Below are 23257 nucleotides of genomic sequence, written 5' to 3' on the forward strand. Positions count from 1 at the left end.
CATCCCAGTGTTCCAGTGACCTCTTGGTTACGAGAGCAGGTTTATCACCTTCTTTTTTGCAGGTTACGGAGTGCACCTTTGCAGTCAGCTTTCATCACAGCCTGTCTTTGTCCGGATGGTTTGGGTTGGTGGTCTCCGGATCATCGTTCAAGTTCATCCAGCGTCTTGGGATTTTCGAGGCCTTGGTATATATCTTTGCTTCTTTTCCTATCGGTTTTAGAGCTTAAAGTCAGTGGAGAGAGCAAGCTTGTAGAAACCGTCGAGAACTAGCTACACCCATGATGGCACGAGTGTTCCGGCAACCGAGGAAACGAGGTGAACGCCACCCTCTTGTGGTTCCTATCATCGGCAGAGAACAGTGATTGACAGTCTAAGATTTGCGGAGTCAACTAGCGGAATGCGCCGGTGTGGTGGTTGAGCGAAGCTAGTTAGATGACGTTTCTGAATTAGATCATTTTGGTTGAAACATGCTTGTAATCGAAACTTGAATCCCCGATCTTCGGGTTATGAATAATATATTATATTAAAAAAAAAAAAAAAAAAAAAAAAAAAAAAAAAAAAAATGAAGTGAACTACGCTTAAATTAAACAAAAAAATGCTAATTCTTTATGTTTCTCATGTTCACTTCACTTCTAGCAAAACCTCGTTTTGTAAATCTATGACATGAAAAGACTACGTATCTTTAACATTTTGGGTATCTATATATCTTTGCTTAGAGAGTACAATGCAGACCTCTTAAATTAAGAAAGCAACGAAACGATATTAAACATGTCTGTCTATATCTTAATAGGCTACGATATAAACTTCTTAAGCTTAGTTTGAATATTAATGGGTCACTACATTAACCTCCCAGCCGAGTTTATATATAGGCCCATTAAGAATCAAATTAAGCCCAAAACTAACTAATTTTCCTTTTTTAATAGATTTAATTTCCGGCAAAGAAATAATGAATATTTCCAATTTGTAAATCTGGGAGCTGACTTTTTCCCGTCGGAGAAGTTTAATCCCGCCGGCGAACGACGGAATCGATCCTCCAGAAACCTCCGATCTCGTTTTACATAACGATTCGCGCTGATTCTGTTGCTAATTGCTTATGATGAAAGCACGATCCTGTTCTTCAGATCTATAGCTCAATCGAAAAACCGTCAGGGGTTTAACATCATCTATAGCTGATAATGGCGACGAGGAATCGCACGCTCTTGTTCCGCAAGTACAGAAACTCTCTGAGGAGCGTCCGTGCTCCGATGACGGAAGCGAAATCCGGCGTAGGTCCGGTGATCGAGATGGCGAGCGCGACTCTGTTGCATCCCAAGCGATCCTACGCTCCAGTGAGTACCGAAGATCCAGGGAGTTCGAGGTATACAACTTCTCTTCATCTCGATATGCGCCATTGAATTGTTGGAGCTTTGTGATTGATTGCATTTGAAACTCATCAATCTTGAGGTAGCTGTTAGTGTGAAGTTAGCTTATGAATCTTGAAGTAATTTGTTGATTGAGTAGAAGAATTGGTACTATGAGCAACAATGGTTCCCTTATGCCCCGGTACAAAATGTCAATATTCAAGAAATCAGTAGGCGGTAACTAGGATGTTTATAGAGTATTAGCGACTAGGCGGATTATTCGTGAGGCTAGGCCATGTCTAGATGTTAACATTTTTTAGTTTAATTATGATGAATTATTATTATATACAAAGCAAAACAAATTTGTAGATTTGTATTGGTTAACTTAACATATTTAGATCAATTTAAGCCAATCTTAACCGATTTTGAACAGTTTAAACCGAGCTTAGTGGTATAATTTGGTTGTTGAGAAAATCATTTCGGCTAGTCGCCGCCTAGACCGATTTTTAGATGCTATTCTTTATGGGCCTAAGGTGAACTTCCATGGTAATTAAGAAAAAAAAAGAGTTTCTTATTGATTTGTTGAAGCTGAAACCTTTTTCTTCAATGTTACAGTAGAGGAGGAGCAATAACAGTGGGGTTACCACCAGACTGGGTTGATGTCTCCGAGGAGATTTCAGGGAACATTCAGCGTGCTAGGACTAAAATGGCTGAACTAGGGAAGGCTCATGCGAAAGCCTTGATGCCTACGTTTGGTGATGGTAAAGAAGACCAGCATCAGATCGAGTCTTTGACGCAGGAGATTACTTTCCTGTTGAGGAAATCAGAGAAGCAGCTTCAGAAGCTATCTGCAGCTGGACCTTCTGAAGATTCAAACGTCAGGAAAAACGTTCAGGTTAGTGCACTAACTTTCACTTGACGTGTGTCCTTTACATCACCACCTAAATTTTGACTCTTTATAACAGCGATCTCTTGCTACTGATCTCCAATTCCTTTCTATGGAGCTCCGCAAGAAACAGTCTACTTATCTGAAACGCTTGAGACTACAAAAAGAGGTATGCAATGAAGTTATAGTTGCTCTGTTGTGGAGTCTCTTGTTCTGTTGTTAATATGATTTTCATTGGATCTCTTGTTAGTTTTGAAAGATTCTATAAGAAGCTTTGACTTTGTGATGTATGGTCAGGATGGAGGGGACTTAGAGATGAATCTCAACGGAAGCAGCTCTAGAGCAGAAGATGATGACTTCGATGATATAGTATGGCTTCTTTATTGCAATCTACAAGCCGTTGTTTCTCTTTTGTATATGATCTGTAACTATGCAAGCTATGCATTTTTTTTTTGTTTCAGTTATTTAGTGAGCATCAGATGAGTAAGATCAAAAAGAGCGAGGCAATATCGGTAGAGAGGGAGAAAGAGATTCAGCAGGTTAGTGTTTGCAACTCATAGTGCTCTTCATTGCTGTTATAACCTTGTCACATTCTCCTTATGTGTAATCTACAGGTTGTTGAATCTGTAAACGAGCTCGCTCAGATAATGAAGGATCTTTCTGCACTTGTAATAGATCAGGTACAACACTGTTTTAGCTGCTACATAGCGTCTAAGTCACTTACTGTAGGAATATAATAATTTGAGATCAAAACTTGTTGTGACAGGGCACTATAGTTGATCGGATTGACTATAACATCCAGAACGTTGCTAGTACAGTTGAAGATGGTCTCAAACAGCTGCAAAAGGTAAACCATTATTTGACCTGAGTATACACCATCTCTCTCTCTCAATGATTCATAATGGAATCGCTTTGTGAAACTCCACAGGCGGAACGTACACAGAGGAGTGGTGGTATGGTTATGTGTGCGTCTGTTCTTGTTATCCTCTGCTTCATCATGATAGTTCTCTTAATCCTCAAGGAGATTTTCTTGTGACCCAAGAAAGAGATTGACCCCTCTCATTATTTTATTCTTTCATAATGGGGACCCCACAATGTTTGCGTTGCTCACTGTTCTGCTGTATCGACCAAAATTGTCTGAAGATAAATTCGAATTGCGTTCTGTCTTGTATTTGGATTTTGAAGAGTTTGTTTATAAACGTTTATTTACATGTTAAGAAGATATAGGACCTGTACGGTTTGTTCCAGGTTAGGAACTACCAAAGACCAATATTCTCATTACTATTCAAAGCAGTGTAATCTCTATAACCTAGACTAAACCAAACCAGACTTAAGTTCTAAACTAAATGCCGCCCCGGTAGGGCTAACATAGGTTAGTAATTAGTCCTTGATGTGTAATAAAAGAAGGCATTAAGAATGTGTAATTATGTGTAGAACTAAAAACTAAGTGGCCGGAGAATGCCAAACATAGCAAGCGCACTAAGTTTCAATATTATATTATTACTTGAAATATCCAATCAGAGGAGTTAGTACCACGTGAAGATGTCAGTGACTTGAAGGGCAAGGTTCTTAGTCACGTGTTTTGTTACTCTATAAATAGCATAAGAGAGATGACACAAAGAGATGCAAGAGTCGGTAACCTCAATTCAATCAACATTGATTTTTCTCTTGCAGAATTAATCCCATACTCCCACTGCGTGAGGGTTGTTTAGTGAATGAACTTAAAATCTCCGTACGTTACACATACCCATATGGTTCGGACCTTTACTCTAGTAATTATACTGGAGGCTCTTCTTTTTTTTTGAACATCAAATGCTTATACTAAAATTAAAGGTCCAACGGACTTCTCGACAAAGAAAATAACTAAAACATGACGAATGATAGATGTAACTAAGGAGAGAATAGACCCGTAGAGAAGCTTTACTTGTATTCTTAGAGCCCTCGTTCGAAGAAACGCAAAGAAGTCGAAATCGACGTTGAATAACCCAACCGATGAGTTTTGAGAGTAATTGAAAACCGTTTCTGGAAATTTCTGGATTTTCCGACATTGCAGTGAGGTACAGAGAGGCAGCCGGAGTAGGACTACACACTGGAGCCTTATGTTGAATACTGGAGCCTTATGTTGAATCATATATATATATATATATATATATATTTTCTGGTAATCAATCATATATAACTAGTGGAAAAATCACTAAGCTGGGAAAGAAAAAGAGATCATATCTATTTAAGGGCAAGACTATGGTTGATGTTTTGTATTGGCTTTTTCTAGTCTATTGTTTGTCAAAAGTTAATTTCATTTCTATTTTTGATGAATTTGTTGTAACAAGTTTTTTTTCCACCACATATTGCCTCTCCTGAAAAACAAGATTCTAGATCACACTATGGATATTAAAATGAGATATAAAAACAGAAAAAATAAAATAAATAAAAGAAAGAGAGACGGGATGCAGGATCTCCAATCTCCTAACATACGATCTTACAAATCGTATGAAGGAGGTCGGAACCTCCAACTAGTTGATCCTGCCGATTTAAAACCGGTTAGAGGAATCTATGTTGTAAGAGAATCAAAGCGTAATCGATCTCCCATGACATCAGATCCATGGCGTAAAATTTCATACAAAGACATGCCCGTTAAATCCAGAAGACCTCCTTCTCATTCAAAAACGTTAAAAGGTACTTAAAAATTGAATCATACGGTTTGTAAACTAACTACAACAAAATTTTGTGGGTTGCATTCTGTTTCTACATTTACAAATAATGATTCTGGTTGAGGGTGGTGTAATGTATAAACAATCCTTACGTTTAAAATGATCATCGCTCTAACATTTTATATGGGGTTTACAAAGATTCTAACATTATATATTTTTTTTTTAAAACGTTATACACATATGATTAATATGTTTTTTTTATAAATGTAATAATCATAGGATGGTGGAACGATCCTGAGATAAAGAGAAAGAGACGAGTGGCGAAATACAAGCTTTATTCAGCTGAGGGAAAGGTGAAGAAATCTTTGAAAAAGAGTTACAAATGGATTAAGATCCAATGCGCTAAGATTATTCATGGAATATAGCTTTCTAATGTGTTTTATTGCTTAGTAGTTTGATTTTTTTTTTATAATAATAAAATCGTGTGTTTGTTTCATTTATTTGATTATTTTTGTTAGTTGTGGTGTATCTCTTTGACAACATTATATTTGATATGAATTGCAAATCCAATACATAAAATAAATATATGTTTTTAATTCAAATTAGTAACTATCGTATGCTTTGCATTGTTATTATTTTTTGGTTTATTAAATACTACAATTTTTAAATGAATTTTCAAAATCAAAAAAATAATCATTCTTAAGAAGAGATTAATTTTAAATAAAGAAGTAAGAACCAATTGTACAGCTGAGTTCAGATTTTTATAACAAAATTAGAAACTTTTCAAGAAAAAATGATATATATATATATCTATCTATATATATATATTTAAACTAAACCATGGTGTTATTCAAGAAACAAAAATTGTATATATTTCTGGAAAGTATACGCAAATATTTACCAAAAAAAGTATACGCAAATACTCCCTCCGTTTTTTAATATAAGTCGTTTTAGAGAAATTTTTTTGTTCCAAATTATATGTCGTTTTCGATTTTCTATGTAAAATTTATTAATAGTTAATGTTGTATGACCAATGGTAATATATCTTCTATTTTTCTATTGGTTGAATTGTGGTTAGGTAAATAATTAATGATATTTTTGTTTAGAAAATATAAAAATTTAATGATTTTCTTAATCTGCGTGTATAGCTGTAAAACGACTTATATTAAAAAACGGAGGGAGTAATATTTAAGAGCTGTAGAGAGAGAAATTACCTAACTGGCTGTAACATGTAAGTCTGCATGGAATTTAAGAGCTCTGCCTAATTAGTGTACATACAATAGAATATATAATTGAACTGCTAATAAGTCAACAAAGATTTCATTATAAATATATAACAATCCCCACTGATTTAATTTGTATAATCCAAGTTTAACAGAAACAAACAATTAGTTAAGTGTAAGAAATGGCAAAGACCCTTAATTCAATCTGCTTCGCCACTCTTTTGCTCGTTGTCTTGTTAATGTCCACCGGTAATTCGACTTTAGTATTTTCCAAAATTTTCATGCATGCATGCATAAATCAAGAAAATGTTTCTTTCATTATATCCCTTCTTCAGTCTCATCATAATCAAATTTAGTGTGTTTATGCGTTTGAATGGATGTTGGATATGTACAGAAATCCAGAAGAGCGAGGCGACTTGTAAGAAGTTCTTAGGCGAAGCCCCAGTGCATCCATGTAAGGAAAAAGCTTGTAAGGAAGTGTGTAAGGAACATTACTACCACTCATGTAAAGGAGAGTGTGAGATGCATGGCTACGAAGAGCATTGCCACTGTTACGGAAAATACTGAAAATTACACAAATAAAATCTATCGTATGAAATAAAAACAAATAAAATCTTATACATATATAATGTAATTGTGGTATGTTCGATCTAATAAGGTTTTTTTTCGATCTAATAAGGTGATCTAATAAGGTATGTATGTTTAAGTTGTTTGCTTCAAGTAAAATGAAGAATGTTGACCTTCTAAGTTTATAATAAGATCATGTTGTATGCTGTTTCGTATTAATAATAAACTATACTTGTGTTATGTCTACGTACTTTAATTCGATTTAGATTAAAAAATACGCACTCGTTTTCTTCACGATTTTCGTTATAATGCTATCTCTAGCAAATCGCAAGTATTATAAATCATATGCAGCTACATATCCACATAATGCATGCTATTGACAAATATATTATGGTGACACTATAATTTGTATTTATTCAGAACTCGGTGATGATAAACTTCTTAGTTTCGAGAATAACTATTTTACTTTCCCCTACGCTGATTACCAAAATTCTTATTAAACACACAAACTTATGAAAGTATAAACTCCACTACTGTTAATTTCTTCTTGGTAAATACGTTTTACTCAGGAAAGATTGAGTAAGCCGTTTTTGTTCAGAGAATATCTAAATTAACTAGGCATTCATTTATATTTTATTGTATACACTAATTCAAGCATGCATTAAAATGTTTAGGGAACTAGGGTTCTAGCCAGGAGCCTTTGCCGCAATAATCTTTCTATTTAAACCGTTAGCATTATAAAGCTATAGAAATTATAAATCAAATAAAAAGGGGAGAAGGATTTGACTTTAAAGCTTTTAAAAGGTCGAGATAGATTACCTTACCCGGATGGTTAAAAGACATTAATGAGGAGTTTCATTATGAACTATAGCTAGAATCAAGTGGCCATGAAGTCTAGCTAGCTATACGAAACAATTACTATGGATCAAATGACCTCTATAGAATTAGCCAATTAGGTAATACTGCCACTAAGAAAACTTGAAAATTTGGTTATTTTATACCGTTTAATTTAATTACTCCCCAATAAAGCAAAAGGTTGGCAGCATATCTAAATTTTTACTACCATTTCCAAAGCCATGCTCGTTAAAATGAGGAAAAATCACATAGCCAACAAAACTCTTCTCATACCTTTCTACTTCTTTTCTTCCTCTTGTCAGTTGTCACCAGTTCTACTTCTCTACATCCTCCTAAACCCTTCAAACACTTTTGTTCACCGAAAACCCAGCGGACAAGTTTCCTGCGAACAATCTGATCATGATACTTCTTTATCCGGATTCGTTTTATGTATCTCAACCTTTTATAATTTATTTCTGAAACTCCTAGTAGAAATTGGACTTTAAAACGGCAGTATTTAAGCCAAGAAATGGGCCTTACAGGCCACATATATGTAAGAATGAAACCACGACGTTGCAAATAGGGTAACAAAAGTCAACTATATTTTTGCTATAAATAGACTACAACCCCCATTCATTAGTATCACCCAAGTTTCTAAATACAGAAAGAAGCCATTACCTAGGAGTAGAAAGAAGAAGCAATAGCTACAGAAATGGCAAAGACCATCAGTTCCATCTGCTTCACCACTCTTTTGCTCGTTGTCTTATTCATTTCGGCCGGTAATTTTTGGTTCTAATTTTTCTCAAAAATTTCATATGCATGCATATATTTATACATATGTATAATTCAATTTATAGAAACTGAATGAATGTTCATTATATATAGAAATACCAAAGAGCGAGGCGACATGTACGAAGTATTTAGGCGAAGCCATATTGGCGTACCCATGTAGTGAAAGCTATTGTGAAGCCAAGTGCGCTGAGCATTACCACGAGTCATGCAGAGGAGAGTGTGAGGATCATGATCATCATCACGGAGTGCATTTGACAAATGACCACGACGATCACTGCCACTGCTACGGTCGTTATTAAACTGATGAAGTATCGAATTAAAAAAGTAAGAATGTAAGCGTGGTGGTTATGTTGGATTTAAGTGTATGTGTGAGCGTTGTTTCCTTTTTTAAAAATAAAATAAAATAGTACGTAGGACGAAGCTGATGAGTTTGCTTCCCTCTACGTCTATGATGTACGTTATTTCAATTTGAGTAATAATAAAGTTGTTTATGTATGTTATTTCGATTTGAGCATTAATAAAGTTGTTTTTTTTTTATCTACGTAATTTTAAGCACATGATTAGATGAAAACATATATTCGTCTTCTGATGTTTTATGTACGTTCACAGTATCAACGTATCAAATTAATAAGCTAGCTAGATATTAATCACCTAAAATCTTTAATAAAATCATCCTAGCAACAAAACTCTTTAGTAAAACATGCTAGTTGTTTTTTTTTTTTTTACTTTTTGAGCTTTTAGTCTATTAGTTTTTGGTGTAAATGTTAAAACTAAACATGTTTTGATGAGACAAATAATCTTTAACAAATATTATGGCGACATTCCGATTTTTGGTGATGAAAAACTTCTTAGTTTGGACACTAACTTTTGTATCTACGTCGATTACTAAAATAAGAAATCATGATTAAATTTTAAATAATTAAATGTCAAACAAAATGGAAGAACAAACATTACCATGCATGCATCACCATCACCAATTCACTTGGTAAATAAGCTTCCCTTAAGTAAGATAGAGGCAACCATTACTTTCCGGAGCAATTCTAATTTAACCACAAACTTAATACCACTTTCCAAATTTACTTTTAAAAAATAATCATTTTCATAAATATCATAAACGAACTCTTTTAAATCAATTTAAATGTTTAATAATCATTTATAAAAATTTATAAACCCAACTTCACCCTTTAACCCTATAAGATAATTATTAAATCATAAATTTAAATATTAAGATATTTTTGATTAAATGTATTCTGAAAATTGATGCTAACTTATGCATTTCAATCAATTTCTCTTACTTTCTCAATATTCTTACATGGCAGCCACCTACTACCATGCATATTGTGATTGATTTTCTACCCTAATTGTAGCAACTTATTTCCGGAGAAGTAGTATGTAGGATTCAGAATAATGGAGATATACAAAAAAAAAAACCGAAATACTTGTTGCTCTTGTATGAGTATACACTAATTTGTTTTTCTCTATATTCTTCATTATTATTATTATTATTATCATTATTATTATTACTCTTTTAATAAATAAAACAAAATAACTGTTACAAAAAAGTTACAAAAATAAAACAAAACAAAAGGGGAGAAAGATTTGACTTTATCGAGTAGTGGAGCTTGCTCAAGAACCAAGTGAACAATTGGACATGGCCCGCGCTATTAACCTATTAATGGGAACAAAGGACCTCTATACATCTAGGGAAATATCAAATATCCATAGGAAAACTGCAAGAGTTGCTTCACAAAAACCGCTGAATTTAAAACTTTTGCCCCCAATTAATAAATTGAAAAGTTGGGACCAGACTTTTTTATTTTTCCCTTTCCAACTCATACAGCCAGCTAGCCAAGATAATAGTGTCCTCATCTTTACAACATTATCTGAAAAGACCTTCATCTATGTTTTTTCGTATGTTTAAAACCCTCACCTAGACATTTAATAGGAGATCAGTTGAACCAGGAAAGGTAAACCATGGTACCGGGTTATTAATGGACTCACACCGATCGTTTAAGCTGGGTTTGAAAAAGAGATAGTTGGGCCTCAAAGCCCATCCAATGGAGAACGGCAACGTTTAAAAAATAGCGGGAAAACGTAGCTGACAAGGTCAATTGCGCGGAGGCTTCTTCGAATCGCCGTCGTGGAACAAAACACGCTGATTCCGTTGCCGGAGTCGAGAATCCGCCTCTCGAATATGAAGGGACAAGATCTCGAATCGGAGAAAGCTCGATTGCTGAGTCTAGCTACCAAATTAGGATTCGATGAAGCCGCGAAGCAATGCTTTGATCGGTTCCTTGATCTCTACGGCACCAAATTTGAATCTATAATCTATGCTCTAATCAATTGAACTATGAAGTTTTTTTTTTCTTTTTTTCTTCTGACTAATTAAAGCACAAAGTTTTACGGTTATATATCTCCAAAACCCAAAACTGAAAAGAAAATACTGTTATATATGTTTAAGATTTAAAACTTAATTTATCCTTTCCCAAGTCTTAATGTATGAACGTTACTAGAAGTCTAGAATACTTTGGAGACTTATTCGACCGGAATATTTGTAAACGCAGCTTACAGTCGTGTGATAACTGTGAAATGATCTTTATCATATCTAACCTCTTATTGATGTATATTTTTATTCTCATTTAAATCTTATAAGGTTATGATTTTGGTTTTAACGACATACATATGTTGTATATATATATATATATATATATATATATATCTATGCAAAGAAACTGCTTGGATACAAAATTTCTTATTGAGTTATTATTATTATGCTCTCTTTTGCTTGTAAATCATATATAAATTTAATTGAAAAGACTAGTGAAAAATCTAACAATGTGACACATTTCGATAAACTTGACACTGCGATTCAAAACAAAAGGCGGCTCATTAGAAGGTCCTTCGAACTGATCTTTGCATACATAAGCATAATCAAGTGCTTTGTAAGCAGCGTTATATGCTTGTTGGAACGAGTTATTTCTCAAAAACTCTTTAGCTACTTCAAGCTCTTTGATCGCTGTGCCATAGCCATTCACACATTCAACGCAAGCGTTCTTGAACTGCTTGTCATTACCTGAGATTTTTGCAAAGAGGTCCATCAGATCTAGGTTTTCCTGACCAAACGCTTGAGCTTTTTCGGCTGCGAACTCCATAAGGCCCCGGATGTTCATTGAGGTCGTTCTATTATGAGCGGTTAGCCATTTGACGCAAAAACGACGATTGTAAAGGATTGATTGTGAGCAGAGTTTGTTGAGGGTTTCTTTCGTGACGTTGTCTGTGGGAGTAAAGGAAAAAGATGAAGGGGTGATGATAAGAATCAGAAGAAGTTGAAGAGAGAGGATTGAATATGTGTTTCTTGTGATGCAAGATACACCCATTGCTTGGCTTAGATGTGAAGGAACAATGTATGTTTTTCTAAATGTTAAATACGAATATGGTGGTTTAGTATTATTATAATATGAATGAATAATTTGGAGGATTATAGTAGAATCCTCTATCAATATATAGTATCGTGTAAATGTAACTCTTGTTTTAATGAATTGATGTCCCAATTCATTTTGTAGCTTAAACTGTTAGAAGACTGGTGCGTTATTAATCAATTTTGTTAGGAGTAAATAAGTTTCTTTTTTTTTGTGTGTGCATTAATTAGAACAACACTTGACCGGTAGACTTTGACCTGAAAGACCTTTGTTTATTTTGGATCTTTGAAAAATAGTCCTTTGTATGTATGTGTGGATGAAGATTATGCATTTCATGATTCAAAGAAGTTCACTATTTGTTATTATCTACTTAGGCGTCTTTTTGAGTAGACTCAACGAGGTCTTGTCTTATTTGTTTGTATCAGAAGCATCAAAGCAAGATAATCAAAATGATCAAAACTCATGTGAGTTATGGCCCTTTGTAAAGGAGTAAGAACCATAAGTAAAAATAAGAGAACTACATACAAAATGGGTCTTAAAAAATCTTCTGTTTTTAAACAACAAATTTGTAACAAGGTTTTTCTCTTGAAAGCTGAGCTATATTTCTAGAAAGCGCAGAACAGCAAACATGATCATGAAATCTGATCGAATGTCCTTTTCTCACCTGCTTGTGTATCTGCTTCTTGGTTATCTTGTGGTCCAAGTAAGTTTTGGTCTTCACCAGAGAACAACAAGCTAGGTAGTGAGGGGAAGTGGACACTCTTTATATTTGACCAGAAAGCATCCTCTAGTATCTTGTCAATGTTGGTCTTCAAAACTTGAGGATCAAAAAACAATGAATACCTCCTGAAAAAATAAAAGGAATGTTAATCAAATGAGTAGTAACAAAGGAGCAAGATATTAAATAAAATTAATCTATATGCTGTCTCTTTAATTTCTATGTAATATACTTTGCAAATTAACTTCGACTAATATTTATAGATCGAGTGGGATAAAAATTTGAAGCAGAAAAAAAGGAGCAAGATAAAGACGAATTGTTGTGATTTTTAAGTTATCTAGGGTTTTGTTTTTTTGGCTTTATAGAAGTGAAACAAATAACATTAGTTAAAGATGACTTTGATAGATTGAAAACCAAAACGAGCCAGCTCACTACAATGGATGCCGAGCTAGAGTCTTCTCCAGCGGTTCACCCAAGTCTCCAATATCCCTTAACGGTAAATCTTCTAAATTACTTGCTTGGCTGTGTAAAAGTTTTGATAATCACTGAATGCATTGAAAGATTGGTGTGGTATCGTTTCCAAATTGGTCTGATTGAGGCACCGCATGCACCCTTGATATTTGTTTACTTGAGTCCCAAGAATCTGAAAACATTGACCTTTCTGGCAGATTGTTATTAGAGTAGCAGGAAAAAAAGTATACCTTGAAGTGCCTTCAGTTGTTTTTGATGCTAAACCTTTGGCCATTTCTGACTCAGAATTCCTAAAGTACTTTAAGGATTCAAAGGTTCATTTCATAAATGCTCAAGGGCAGATTGATGTCAGTGAAGCAGATAAAACGGTAATGTTTAAAGCAATCAACCTAGCAAGTTATGTTGGGAAACAAGTTTTGTATGAGCAGACACCCATAGGGTTTGCTATTGGTCTAGCTAAGTGGTACGTAGAAGGTCAAGCTACAGCGTTCATAGATGGCTTAGCATGGTACGTGAAGACAATGCTTGTCGAGGAAAGTGAAGAAGACATATGCAGCATTAATGTAATCGGCCAGGTTGGGATGGAGACGTACGAAAGCGCTTGTATAGCTTACGAAGCCGCCCAAAGAATCCTTCTCCGGAAACAACCCGGGAACACCTTCTTTACCAATTCCAAGGTCTACGTATATATGCCTACATCTGACGGTGCAAGCGCAGGCTGCACGATATGCACTTCCTTGCTATCACTTGCCATGAATAAATCTGTTAGGAAGAATCTTGCAATGTCCGGAGAAATAACTCCAACGGGTGAAATTCTTCAAATTGGCCATGTAAGTCACATAACACTAAAGTACTACTGTTTATAGTTTTTTTTTAAAGTCGCTTATAATACATTCTTTCTCAGGTGAAGGACAAGACTATGGGGGCAAGACGAAGTCAATTAAAGACCATAATATATCCAGAGGCTAACCGGAGAGAATTTGATGAGCTCCCCGAAAATTTGAAAGACGGTCTTGATGTTCATTTCGTCGATGAATATGAGCAGATATTTGAGCTAGCATTTAACTAACAATATTTAGAACAAGTATCTCTTATTACTCTTTCTTTTTGCAGTTGTGACATGTTTTCTTTAATATTTTCAAGCTCATCTTCCAACTCTTGATTTCCTTACCATTATATTTCTTTTTTCTTATAACATGATGAAATTTGACGGCCAGTGAGATTCTGTAACATTATTTCCATAGGTCAACTAGTTATAGGTCACATTAAGCTCTTCTTCTGTGACTTCCTTTATGTATTGGAATGTCTTTAATAAAGTCTATCCTGATCCTAATCTTTTTACAGTCATCGACCTCTAAGTTATAACTCTTAATACAATAGTAAGTTAGGCGTCATGAATCAGTGGTGCATCAGAAAGTTATAATCTCACTGAACAATATATATAGTAGAAACAAAGAATCTATCATTCAAAGAAAAAACAAAGACAAACATGACAAGGGTTATAGATTCGAGAAATTTCTAAAAGGATATATAGAAAGCACATGTCATAAACAAGATTAATCAATTTTTTTTAAAAAAACATGATTAATCAAATACTATTTTATCAAAGCAGGTTCATGTTTTTCTTTTTACTGCCAAGTTAAACTGAAGTGGTATAAAGTATATAAATAATAATAGCTAATCAGATACTGCTTTTTATTGGAAGCGAACTAACAAAAGCAAGCATTAATTCTTGATATTAATCGTTAAATATCCTACTTTGTGATTCCTTAATCGATGTAATCTCTGTAGTAAGAGGTGTATGTGTGTATACAACTATAAATAGTAGAACTTTATGTAAGCCATGATGATGATGGACTACAAAAGACATGTTTGGCGTTTGTAAACCATTTTTATATACTCCAAAATAAATTCTCCTGATTAGTAGTAATAGTATACTAAAGAATCCCTGGCTCATATTACATTTAATCTTGTGGCAAGTAAGAGTTAAAGGAAGATCAGCCTAAAGAATTTAAGTATCAGTGATATATTACTACTGAAAACAACCACTAAGTAAATCCCACATGAAGCTTGTCAGACTTCTTCTAAAATTCAACGGAGGAGACCCCATATTATACCCAAAGGCTAGCTCAAAAATCTGCTCATACTCATCGACAAAATGAACATCAAGCCCTTCTTTCAAGTTGCACGCGAGCTCATCAAAATCTCTACGGTTACCCTCAGGAAAGATCATCATCTTCACTTGACTCCGTCTTGCAGCTATAGTCTTCTCCTTAACCTATGTGAGATTTTGTGCGTTAGTTTTCAACTTAACAGAAACTAGAAAGCTATATAACATAGTAGTGGTAGCGTGTGACTTACTCCACCTATTGGAAGTATTCTACCAGTCAGAGTGACTTCTCCGGTCATTGCAAGATCCTTCCTCACAGGCTTCTTCATGGCAAGTGATAGAAAGGAAGTGATCATTGTGCAGCCTGCGCTTGGACCGTCTTTTGGTGTGGCTCCTTCAGGAATATGTAAATGAAGCTTGGAGTTCGCAAAGAAGAGGTTCTTGGGTTCTTTCTCGAGCATGATTCTTCTAGCAACTGCGTGAGCTATCTCTGCGCTTTCTTTCATCACATCCCCAAGCTGACCCGTTATATGAAGACCGCCTTTGCCTTCTCCTTCTTCTACAGAGGTTGTCTCTATGTACAGTGTTGAGCCACCCGTGGATTTCGTAGAAAGACCCATTACAACCCCCACTGGTGTCTGTTCATAGATCTTGTCTGCATATAAAACTGGATTGCCTACATAATCTGCAAGGTTTGATTCATCAATCATAAAAATTTTAACCGAAACCTCAGGAGTTTCCGCGGATGCCCCTTCTCGTACTAGCTTCAGAGCAATCTGCCAAAAAAAAAAATCAAATGATTATAGTTGCTTGAGACACAAGTAATCACTTTGTACTGTTCAGTGAACTTGTAAACCTACCTTACGGTAAATCTTCTCAATATGCTTCTGGAGATTTCTAACTCCTGGTTCTCTGCAGTAATTTTCAATCAACGAACGAAGAGCTGCATCCCTAACAACAACCTGACAAGAGTAGAAAACAAATCGAGTAAATCTCTTATAAACATGAACACATACAAAACATATGGACAAGTGGCTGTGAGTGAAACCTGTTCAGGCTTGATGCCACATTCCATGCATGTGGTTTTCAGCAAATGGTCTCTAGCAATATGCATCTTATCATCAGTGATATACCCTGAGATATTAATCACCTCCATTCTGTCTAGCAGAGGTGTTGGAATCTTATCTAACACATTTGCTGTGCATACAAATAAGACCTGCATGAAATTAGTTTATAACTTACGTCAAAACACAGAACACTAATCATAATAGTATTGGTAAAAAACCTTGGATAAGTCGATAGTAACATCTAGATACAGGTCTCTAAAATCCGCATTCTGCTCTGGATCCAGAAGCTCCAACAATGCACTACCTGGGTCGTCAGAGCTGCTCTTTCCAAGCTGCCAAAGGAACAATATACATTTATTATTGATATTGGCATATTGCCGGTTCCAAGGCACAGTCGAGTGAAACATTTGCTTTGATCTACACATTTTAAAGAGATATTATGGGTAGGTGGCATGGCCCTAAATTCTCGAGTTTATTTGAATATTATTTAAGATTAACCTAAAAAAAATTTGTAATATATTTTTAAGGTAAATATATTGTAAACTTCAAAAGGGAAACTCAAACAAGGTTAGCTACCTTATCAATCTCATCAATCAGAACAAGAGGATTTAATGTTCCCACGCTCCTTAGACACTTCACCATCTTTCCAGGCAATGCACCATCATATGATCGACGAAGCCCCTAAACGATTTATAAGAGAAAACATTATTATTTGTATATGATATGATTAACATATTTGAATTATAATATCTTTACCTTAATCTCGTCAACGTCAGATAGTCCTCCAACGGAAAACCGGAAGAACTTGAGTCCAAGAGCACGTGCTATAGAACGGCCAATGCTAGTTTTGCCTACTCCAGGTGGCCCTGAGAGGCATATGACCTTCCCTGTTTGACACATTAACTTTCAGTTTAGACTTTTTTAGCAAACCAGAGTGAAGCAGAAAGGCAAAGATACGAGACCTTTTGAAGTGCCTTTGAGTCTTCTCACGGCAATAAACTCTAAGATTCTCTCTTTTACATGAGATAATCCGTAATGATCATTGTCAAGAATCTTTTCTGGCTTTTGGATATCAAAATTCTCATCACTGCAATAACCAAATAAAGATGATTATTAATGAGACTTCTCAATCATAGTGACGTGTGATCATGAAGCAAAAGGCAAACCTGAAATTTCCCCAAGGCAACATGGTCAACCAATCAAGGTAGTCATAAGTACTCTCGACACAGCTGGAACTAGATTCTAGCATAACCAGTTTTGCAAGCTCTTCTTCTATGACTTTTAGTACATGTTTTGGAATCTTTTCTTTAATTGGTTCAATCCTTACCCTAATATTTTCTGCAGAAAACAAGAAAATTATAGAAAGTGAGTCAGTGGTGGAATTGTAAAGTTTGAATCTCTCTGAACAATATAGTATCGAAATATATTTATATAGTAGTAGTACTAACCAGAAAATAAAGATTCGTCAGCTGTCTGAGCTGTCTCCTGCATTGGTTTTTCTTCTTCTGTGACTTGTAAGCCAGGTTCTGTAATTATATAGAGATATAATTATCGTTCAAAATCTAATTGTAGTTACAGACTTACAGTCTATAATGACCCTAGCTACACGTTTGTATATATCATTAAGGGTCTAATGGCTTAAATCCTTTCACTGTGAAATCTTCTGCAGGAAAGAAACAGACTCTATAAACTGCAATTGTTTTACAGTCATTGATGCACGCCTCAACAGCATCTTGCTTTAGGGAATTTTTAATCAGTATAATAGTTGTAAAACCAATTACCTAGAAACTGAAATATAATTTGGTAGGGTTATAACATAAGTAGTCTAAATTTGTCGGGTACAAACAAATCAGTAAAACAATGGGAATGAAAGCGTTAATCTAAGCATGACTTACTGATCGAAACCTGCCTCTTAAAATCATCATTAATCATATATAATCATAAAATAAACACAAAGCCTTTGTGACAAAGGAGAGTCATTCGAATACCTCTATTCATCCAAGTACGGAGAGTAGCGGAGTAGTTTTTGGAGTGAATATTATGATGGATTAAAACGTATGTATTTATACGACAATCCAACTCCTTAGGTTTTAATAATTTAAAGGAAAATTCTCAAATTTATCCTATAAAAAGGAAAAATATTAAGAAAAAGGATAACATTGCGTGTAACCTCATGACGCACGTTTATTGTGAAATTTAAAGGAAATATTCCCCTAAAGTTATCTAAAATAGAAAGTATTACAGAATCTCCTGGCTTCTGTTACATTTAATCTTTTGGTAGGAATAAAAGTTTAAAAAGATCGGTCTAAACAAACGAATCAGTGACATATACATTAACAACTGTATACATAAATAATTGATAAATATAATAATTTAATACATTTTATCAGTTTCAAGTTAAATTATATATACAATAACGAGTATTTTATAAATATAAAATATAAAATAATTGTTATTTAAAAAATAAATAAAGTTGAATGGTGTAATATACATGTTTTGTTAAAATATAAGTATAAGTGTTAGTTATTAAGATTGCTTAAGTATAAAATATTTATATACTTATACAAAGTATGAAATATCTTATTAAGTATGATTAAGTAGTTAGAGAAAACAATTTCAAAAAACAGCATACACCTTTTTTAAAAACATATAAGTTATTAAATTTTTGCAGTCAAACACATTAACCAAACAAATTTCACAATAAAATCAACAAACAATATATATGCTTAAAAATAAATAGTTGAAATAGTTTATACAAATATCAACGAAATCAACTAAAATATAATAACGAGTAGTTATAGGATTAGAAAACGGACAACTCACCGATTTGTTAAAAGACGCCATTCCTTCTTATTTTCAAGCGGGCCTTCGTCGATATTTTTTTCAATCTTTATATGGCTCGTATGCTGGTTTGATTTTCACTGAAAATTATTTGCATATAAATAACGCAAGTCGGAACAACACGTAAAATTGTAAAATTGATTTTTGACAGTTAACTCTATAAAATGAATTGGAATGAAAAGATAAAAAGTAAACATGGAAACGATCATCCATTTTCATGTTCTTCTAGTCGCCCCACCTTTCATGTGGTATCAACCATACATAAAAATTTCAACAAAACTCTAGAATTATTAAAAGTAGCACTGGTAGATGAAACAAAAGTTCAAAATAACTCACTTTTCATTTTACAAAAAAAAAAAAAGCTAACTCATGACAATGGAGAATGTGTTATTCTTTGATTCAGTTTCTCAGTCTTTATCTTCCACCGTCTTCAGTCTCACATTTTGCTTTGCGATCAATGGGAGGGTTTTTCAGTGGTAATTTCTGGAATATTGGAGGATAGATTTGATTGGAACCAAACATATAATGCATAAAACTCGTAGAAGGGGGAAGTGACGTGATTAAAGGGTGTGTAACTGCTCATGGGTTTATTTGTCATATATAATTTTTGTTTTGAGAAACTAAAACAGTTTCTAAAAGTTAATTATTTTTGATTAAAAAGAAACACAAAAGATTTTGAGAAAATTTCAAAAAATATGACAATATTGTTTTAATGCCTAGTTGCATCCTGCACTAACATATGATGATGTTCAAAGAGATTTGGAGCCTTTGTGCTCTCCGTTTATCAAGAAAATAATAATTTTATAGTGGTTATTCCATCGATTTAGGGGGTATTATAAAGTTTACTAAATTAATTGATAAAAACAATTGAATGATGCTCATTTACTATGAAAAATAGTTTAGCATACATTAATACAAATGTAGAATATGATAGAAATTTTAAAACAACACTAAAGATTATAGGCTTCAGTATACAAAGTATTTACCAAAAAACTCAATATTTTTGTAGGGGTTAGCCCATAGATTTTGAGAAAATTTCAAAAAATATGACAATATTTTATTAATGCCTAGTTGCATCCTGCACTAACTTATGATTATGTTCAAAGAGGTTTGGAGCCTTTATGCTCTCCGTTTATCAAGAAAATAATAATTTTATAGTGGTTATTCCATCGATGTAGGGAGTATTATGAAGTTTTACTAAATTAATTGATAAAAACAATTGAACGATGCTCATTTACCATGAAAAATAGTTTAGCATACATTAATACAAATGTAGAATATAGTAGAAATTTTAAAACAACACTAAAGATTATAGGCTTCAGTATATAAAGTATTTACCAAAAACTCAATATTTTTGTAGGGGTTGTTAGCCCATAGATTTTGAGAAAATTTCAAAAAATATGACAATATTTTATTAATGCCTAGTTGCATCCTGCACTAACATATGATGATGTTCAAAGAGGTTTGGAGCCTTTGTGCTCTCCGTTTATCAAGAAAATAATAATTTATAGTGGTTATTCCATCGATTTAGAGGGTATTATGAAGTTTTACTAAATTAATTGATAAAAACAATTGAACGATGCTTATTTACCATGAAAAAGAGTTTAACATACATTAGTAAAAATGTAGAATATGGTAGAAATTTTAAAACAACACTAAAGATTATAGGCTTCAGTATATAAAGTATTTATCAAAAACTCAATATTTTTGTAGGGGTTAGCCCATAGATTTTGAGAAAATTTCAAAAAATATGACAATATTGTTTTAATGCCTAGTTGCATCCTGCACTAACATATGATGATGTTCAAAGAGGTTTGGAGCCTTTGTCGTCTCCGTTTATCAAGAAAATAATAATTTTATAGTGGTTATTCCATCGATTTAGGGAGTATTATGAAGTTTTATTAAATTATTTGATAAAAAAATTTGAAAGATGCTCATTTACCATGAAAAAGAGTTTAGCATACATTAATACAAATGTAGAATATGGTAAAAATTTTAAACAACACTAAAGATTATAGGCTTCAGTAGATAAAGTATTTACCAAAAACTCAACATTTTTGTAGGGGTTAGCCCATAGATTTTGAGAAAATTTCAAAAAATATTACAATATTGGTTTAATGCCTAGTTGCATCCTGCACTAACATATGATGATGTTCAAAGAGGTTTGGAGCCTTTGTCGTCTCCGTTTATCAAGAAAATAATAATTTTATAGTGGTTATTCCATCGATTTAGGGAGTATTATGAAGTTTTATTAAATTATTTGATAAAAACAATTGAACGATGCTCATTTACCATGAAAAAGAGTTTAGCATACATTAATACAAATGTAGAATATGGTAGAAATTTTAAAACAACACTAAAGATTATAGGCTTCAGTATATAAAGTATTTACCAAAAACTCAATATTTTTGTAGGGGTTAGCCCATAGATTTTGAGAAAATTTCAAAAAATATGACAATATTTTTTAATGCCTAGTTGCATCCTGCACTAACATATGATGATGTTCAAAGAGGTTTGGAGCTTTTGTGCTCTCCGTTTATCAAGAAAATAATAATTTTATAGTGGTTATTCCATCGATTTAGGGGGTATTATGAAGTTTTACTAAATTAATTGATAAAAACAATTGAACGATGCTCATTTACCATGAAAAATAGTTTAGCATACATTAATACAAATGTAGAATATGGTAGAAATTTTAAAACAACACTAAAGATTATAGGCTTCAGTATATAAAGTATTTACCAAAAACTCAATATTTTTGTAGGGGGGGTTAGCCCATAGATTTTGAGAAAATTTCAAAAAATATGACAATATTGTTTTAATGCCTAGTTGCATCCTGCACTAACATATGATGATGTTCAAAGAGGTTTGGAGCCTTTGTGCTCTCCGTTTATCAAGAAAATAATAATTTTATAGTGGTTATTCCATCGATTTAGGGGGTATTATGAAGTTTTACAAAATTAATTGATAAAAACAATTGAACGATGCTCATTTACCACGAAAAACAGTTTAGCATACATTAATAAAAATGTAGAATATGGTAGAAATTTTAAAACAACACTAAAGATTATAGGCTTCAGTATATAAAGTATTTACCAAAAACTCAATATTTTTGTAGGGGTTAGCCCATAGATTTTGAGAAAATTTCAAAAAATATGACAATATTGTTTTAATGCCTAGTTGCATCCTGCACTAACATATGATGATGTTCAAAGAGGTTTGGAGCCTTTGTGCTCTCCGTTTATCAAGAAAATAATAATTTTATAGTGGTTATTCCATCGATTTAGGGGGTATTATGAAGTTTTACTAAATTAATTGATAAAAACAATTGAACGATGCTCATTTACCATGAAAAAGAGTTTAGCATACATTAATCAAAATGTAGAATATGGTAGAAATTTTAAAACAACACTAAAGATTATAGGCTTCAGTATATAAAGTATTTACCAAAAACTCAATATTTTTGTAGGGGTTAGCCCATAGATTTTGAGAAAATTTCAAAAATATGACAATATTGTTTTAATGCCTAGTTGCATCCTGCACTAACATATGATGATGTTCAAAGAGGTTTGGAGCCTTTGTCGTCTCCGTTTATCAAGAAAATAATAATTTTATAGTGGTTATTCCATCGATTTAGGGAGTATTATGAAGTTTTATTAAATTATTTGATAAAAAAATTGAACGATGCTCATTTACCATGAAAAAAAGTTTAGCATACATTAATACAAATGTAGAATATGGTAGAAATTTTAAAACAACACTAAAGATTATAGGCTTCAGTATATAAAGTATTTACCAAAAACTCAATATTTTTGTAGGGGTTAGCCCATAGATTTTGAGAAAATTTCAAAAAATATGACAATAATTTTTAATGCCTAGTTGCATCCTGCACTAACATATGATGATGTTCAAAGAGGTTTGGAGCCTTTGTGCTCTCCGTTTATCAAGAAAATAATAATTTTATAGTGGTTATTCCATCGATTTAGGGAGTATTATGAAGTTTTACTAAATTAATTGATAAAAACAATTGAACGATGCTCATTTACCATGAAAAAGAGTTTAGCATACATTAATACAAATGTAGAATATGGTAGAAATTTTAAAACAACACTAAAGATTATAGGCTTCAGTATATAAAGTATTTACCAAAAACTCAATATTTTTGTAGGGGTTAGCCCATAGATTTTGAGAAAATTTCAAAAAATATGAAATATTGTTTTAATGCCTAGTTGCATCCTGCACTAACATATGATGATGTTCAAAGAGGTTTGGAGCCTTTGTGCTCTCCGTTTATCAAGAAAATAATAATTTTATAGTGGTTATTCCATCGATTTAGGG

The 23257-nt window shown here is 33.3% G+C and overlaps 6 protein-coding genes across 7 annotated transcripts; 4 read left to right on the plus strand and 2 right to left on the minus strand.

The window, feature by feature from the left end:
- The first annotated feature begins 584 nt into the window (after positions 1 to 584).
- LOC103849906 (syntaxin-43) lies at positions 585 to 3496 on the plus strand. 2 transcript variants are annotated; one of them, XM_033291336.1, is made up of 8 exons: positions 585 to 1357; positions 1959 to 2235; positions 2306 to 2395; positions 2524 to 2595; positions 2688 to 2765; positions 2841 to 2906; positions 2993 to 3073; positions 3155 to 3496. In XM_033291336.1, the coding sequence occupies exons 1-8, from the start codon at positions 1176 to 1178 to the stop codon at positions 3260 to 3262; spliced, it is 954 nt and encodes a 317-aa protein (XP_033147227.1). In that variant the 5' UTR covers positions 585 to 1175; the 3' UTR covers positions 3263 to 3496. The 2 variants fall into 2 exon arrangements, with proteins under 2 accessions (XP_033147227.1, XP_009124863.1); XM_009126615.3 differs by having other exon boundaries at positions 918 to 1357; positions 1956 to 2235.
- A 909-nt stretch (positions 3497 to 4405) lies between these two features.
- Positions 4406 to 5489, plus strand: LOC103849905. Its single transcript, XM_009126614.3, has 2 exons — positions 4406 to 4902; positions 5157 to 5489. Exons 1-2 carry the CDS (start codon positions 4611 to 4613, stop codon positions 5300 to 5302), a joined length of 438 nt encoding a protein of 145 aa, XP_009124862.2. The 5' UTR covers positions 4406 to 4610; the 3' UTR covers positions 5303 to 5489.
- A 718-nt stretch (positions 5490 to 6207) lies between these two features.
- On the plus strand, positions 6208 to 8793 carry LOC103849904 (defensin-like protein 204). The gene is made up of 4 exons (XM_033291814.1): positions 6208 to 6349; positions 6495 to 6758; positions 6793 to 8280; positions 8387 to 8793. The coding sequence occupies exons 1-2, from the start codon at positions 6283 to 6285 to the stop codon at positions 6665 to 6667; spliced, it is 240 nt and encodes a 79-aa protein (XP_033147705.1). The 5' UTR covers positions 6208 to 6282; the 3' UTR covers positions 6668 to 6758; positions 6793 to 8280; positions 8387 to 8793.
- LOC103849903 (defensin-like protein 205) lies at positions 8161 to 8793 on the plus strand. The gene is made up of 2 exons (XM_009126611.3): positions 8161 to 8280; positions 8387 to 8793. The coding sequence occupies exons 1-2, from the start codon at positions 8214 to 8216 to the stop codon at positions 8590 to 8592; spliced, it is 273 nt and encodes a 90-aa protein (XP_009124859.1). The 5' UTR covers positions 8161 to 8213; the 3' UTR covers positions 8593 to 8793.
- A 520-nt stretch (positions 8794 to 9313) lies between these two features.
- Positions 9314 to 17531, minus strand: LOC103849900 (lon protease homolog 1, mitochondrial; the record flags this gene model as incomplete). Its single annotated transcript, XM_033291128.1, has 9 exons — positions 9314 to 15179; positions 15263 to 15787; positions 15872 to 15973; positions 16060 to 16227; positions 16297 to 16410; positions 16655 to 16759; positions 16835 to 16965; positions 17041 to 17165; positions 17245 to 17531. Coding segments are annotated over 9 exons (1803 nt in total), but the record flags the coding sequence as incomplete, so codon positions are not given.
- Positions 11098 to 11670, minus strand: LOC103849921 (pectinesterase inhibitor). The gene has a single exon (XM_018656118.2). It carries the CDS (start codon positions 11668 to 11670, stop codon positions 11098 to 11100), a length of 573 nt encoding a protein of 190 aa, XP_018511634.1.
- Positions 17532 to 23257: the final 5726 nt, after the last annotated feature.

This window comes from Brassica rapa, chromosome A01, assembly GCF_000309985.2.
Source record: "Brassica rapa cultivar Chiifu-401-42 chromosome A01, CAAS_Brap_v3.01, whole genome shotgun sequence".
Classification (NCBI taxonomy): Eukaryota; Viridiplantae; Streptophyta; class Magnoliopsida; order Brassicales; family Brassicaceae; genus Brassica; species Brassica rapa.

Coding starts and splice junctions, on each gene's coding strand:
- LOC103849921 (XM_018656118.2), bottom strand. CDS start 11,670: ATGGGTGTATCTTGCATCACAAGAAACACATATTCAATCCTCTCTCTT.
- LOC103849905 (XM_009126614.3), top strand. CDS start 4,611: ATGGATATTAAAATGAGATATAAAAACAGAAAAAATAAAATAAATAAA. Junction 4,903..5,156: donor TCATTCAAAAACGTTAAAAG/GTACTTAAAAAT, acceptor TAATAATCATAG/GATGGTGGAACGATCCTGAG.
- LOC103849904 (XM_033291814.1), top strand. CDS start 6,283: ATGGCAAAGACCCTTAATTCAATCTGCTTCGCCACTCTTTTGCTCGTT. Junction 6,350..6,494: donor TGTCTTGTTAATGTCCACCG/GTAATTCGACTT, acceptor GGATATGTACAG/AAATCCAGAAGAGCGAGGCG.
- LOC103849903 (XM_009126611.3), top strand. CDS start 8,214: ATGGCAAAGACCATCAGTTCCATCTGCTTCACCACTCTTTTGCTCGTT. Junction 8,281..8,386: donor TGTCTTATTCATTTCGGCCG/GTAATTTTTGGT, acceptor CATTATATATAG/AAATACCAAAGAGCGAGGCG.
- LOC103849906 (XM_009126615.3), top strand. CDS start 1,176: ATGGCGACGAGGAATCGCACGCTCTTGTTCCGCAAGTACAGAAACTCT. Junction 2,236..2,305: donor ACGTCAGGAAAAACGTTCAG/GTTAGTGCACTA, acceptor TCTTTATAACAG/CGATCTCTTGCTACTGATCT. Junction 3,074..3,154: donor GTCTCAAACAGCTGCAAAAG/GTAAACCATTAT, acceptor GAAACTCCACAG/GCGGAACGTACACAGAGGAG.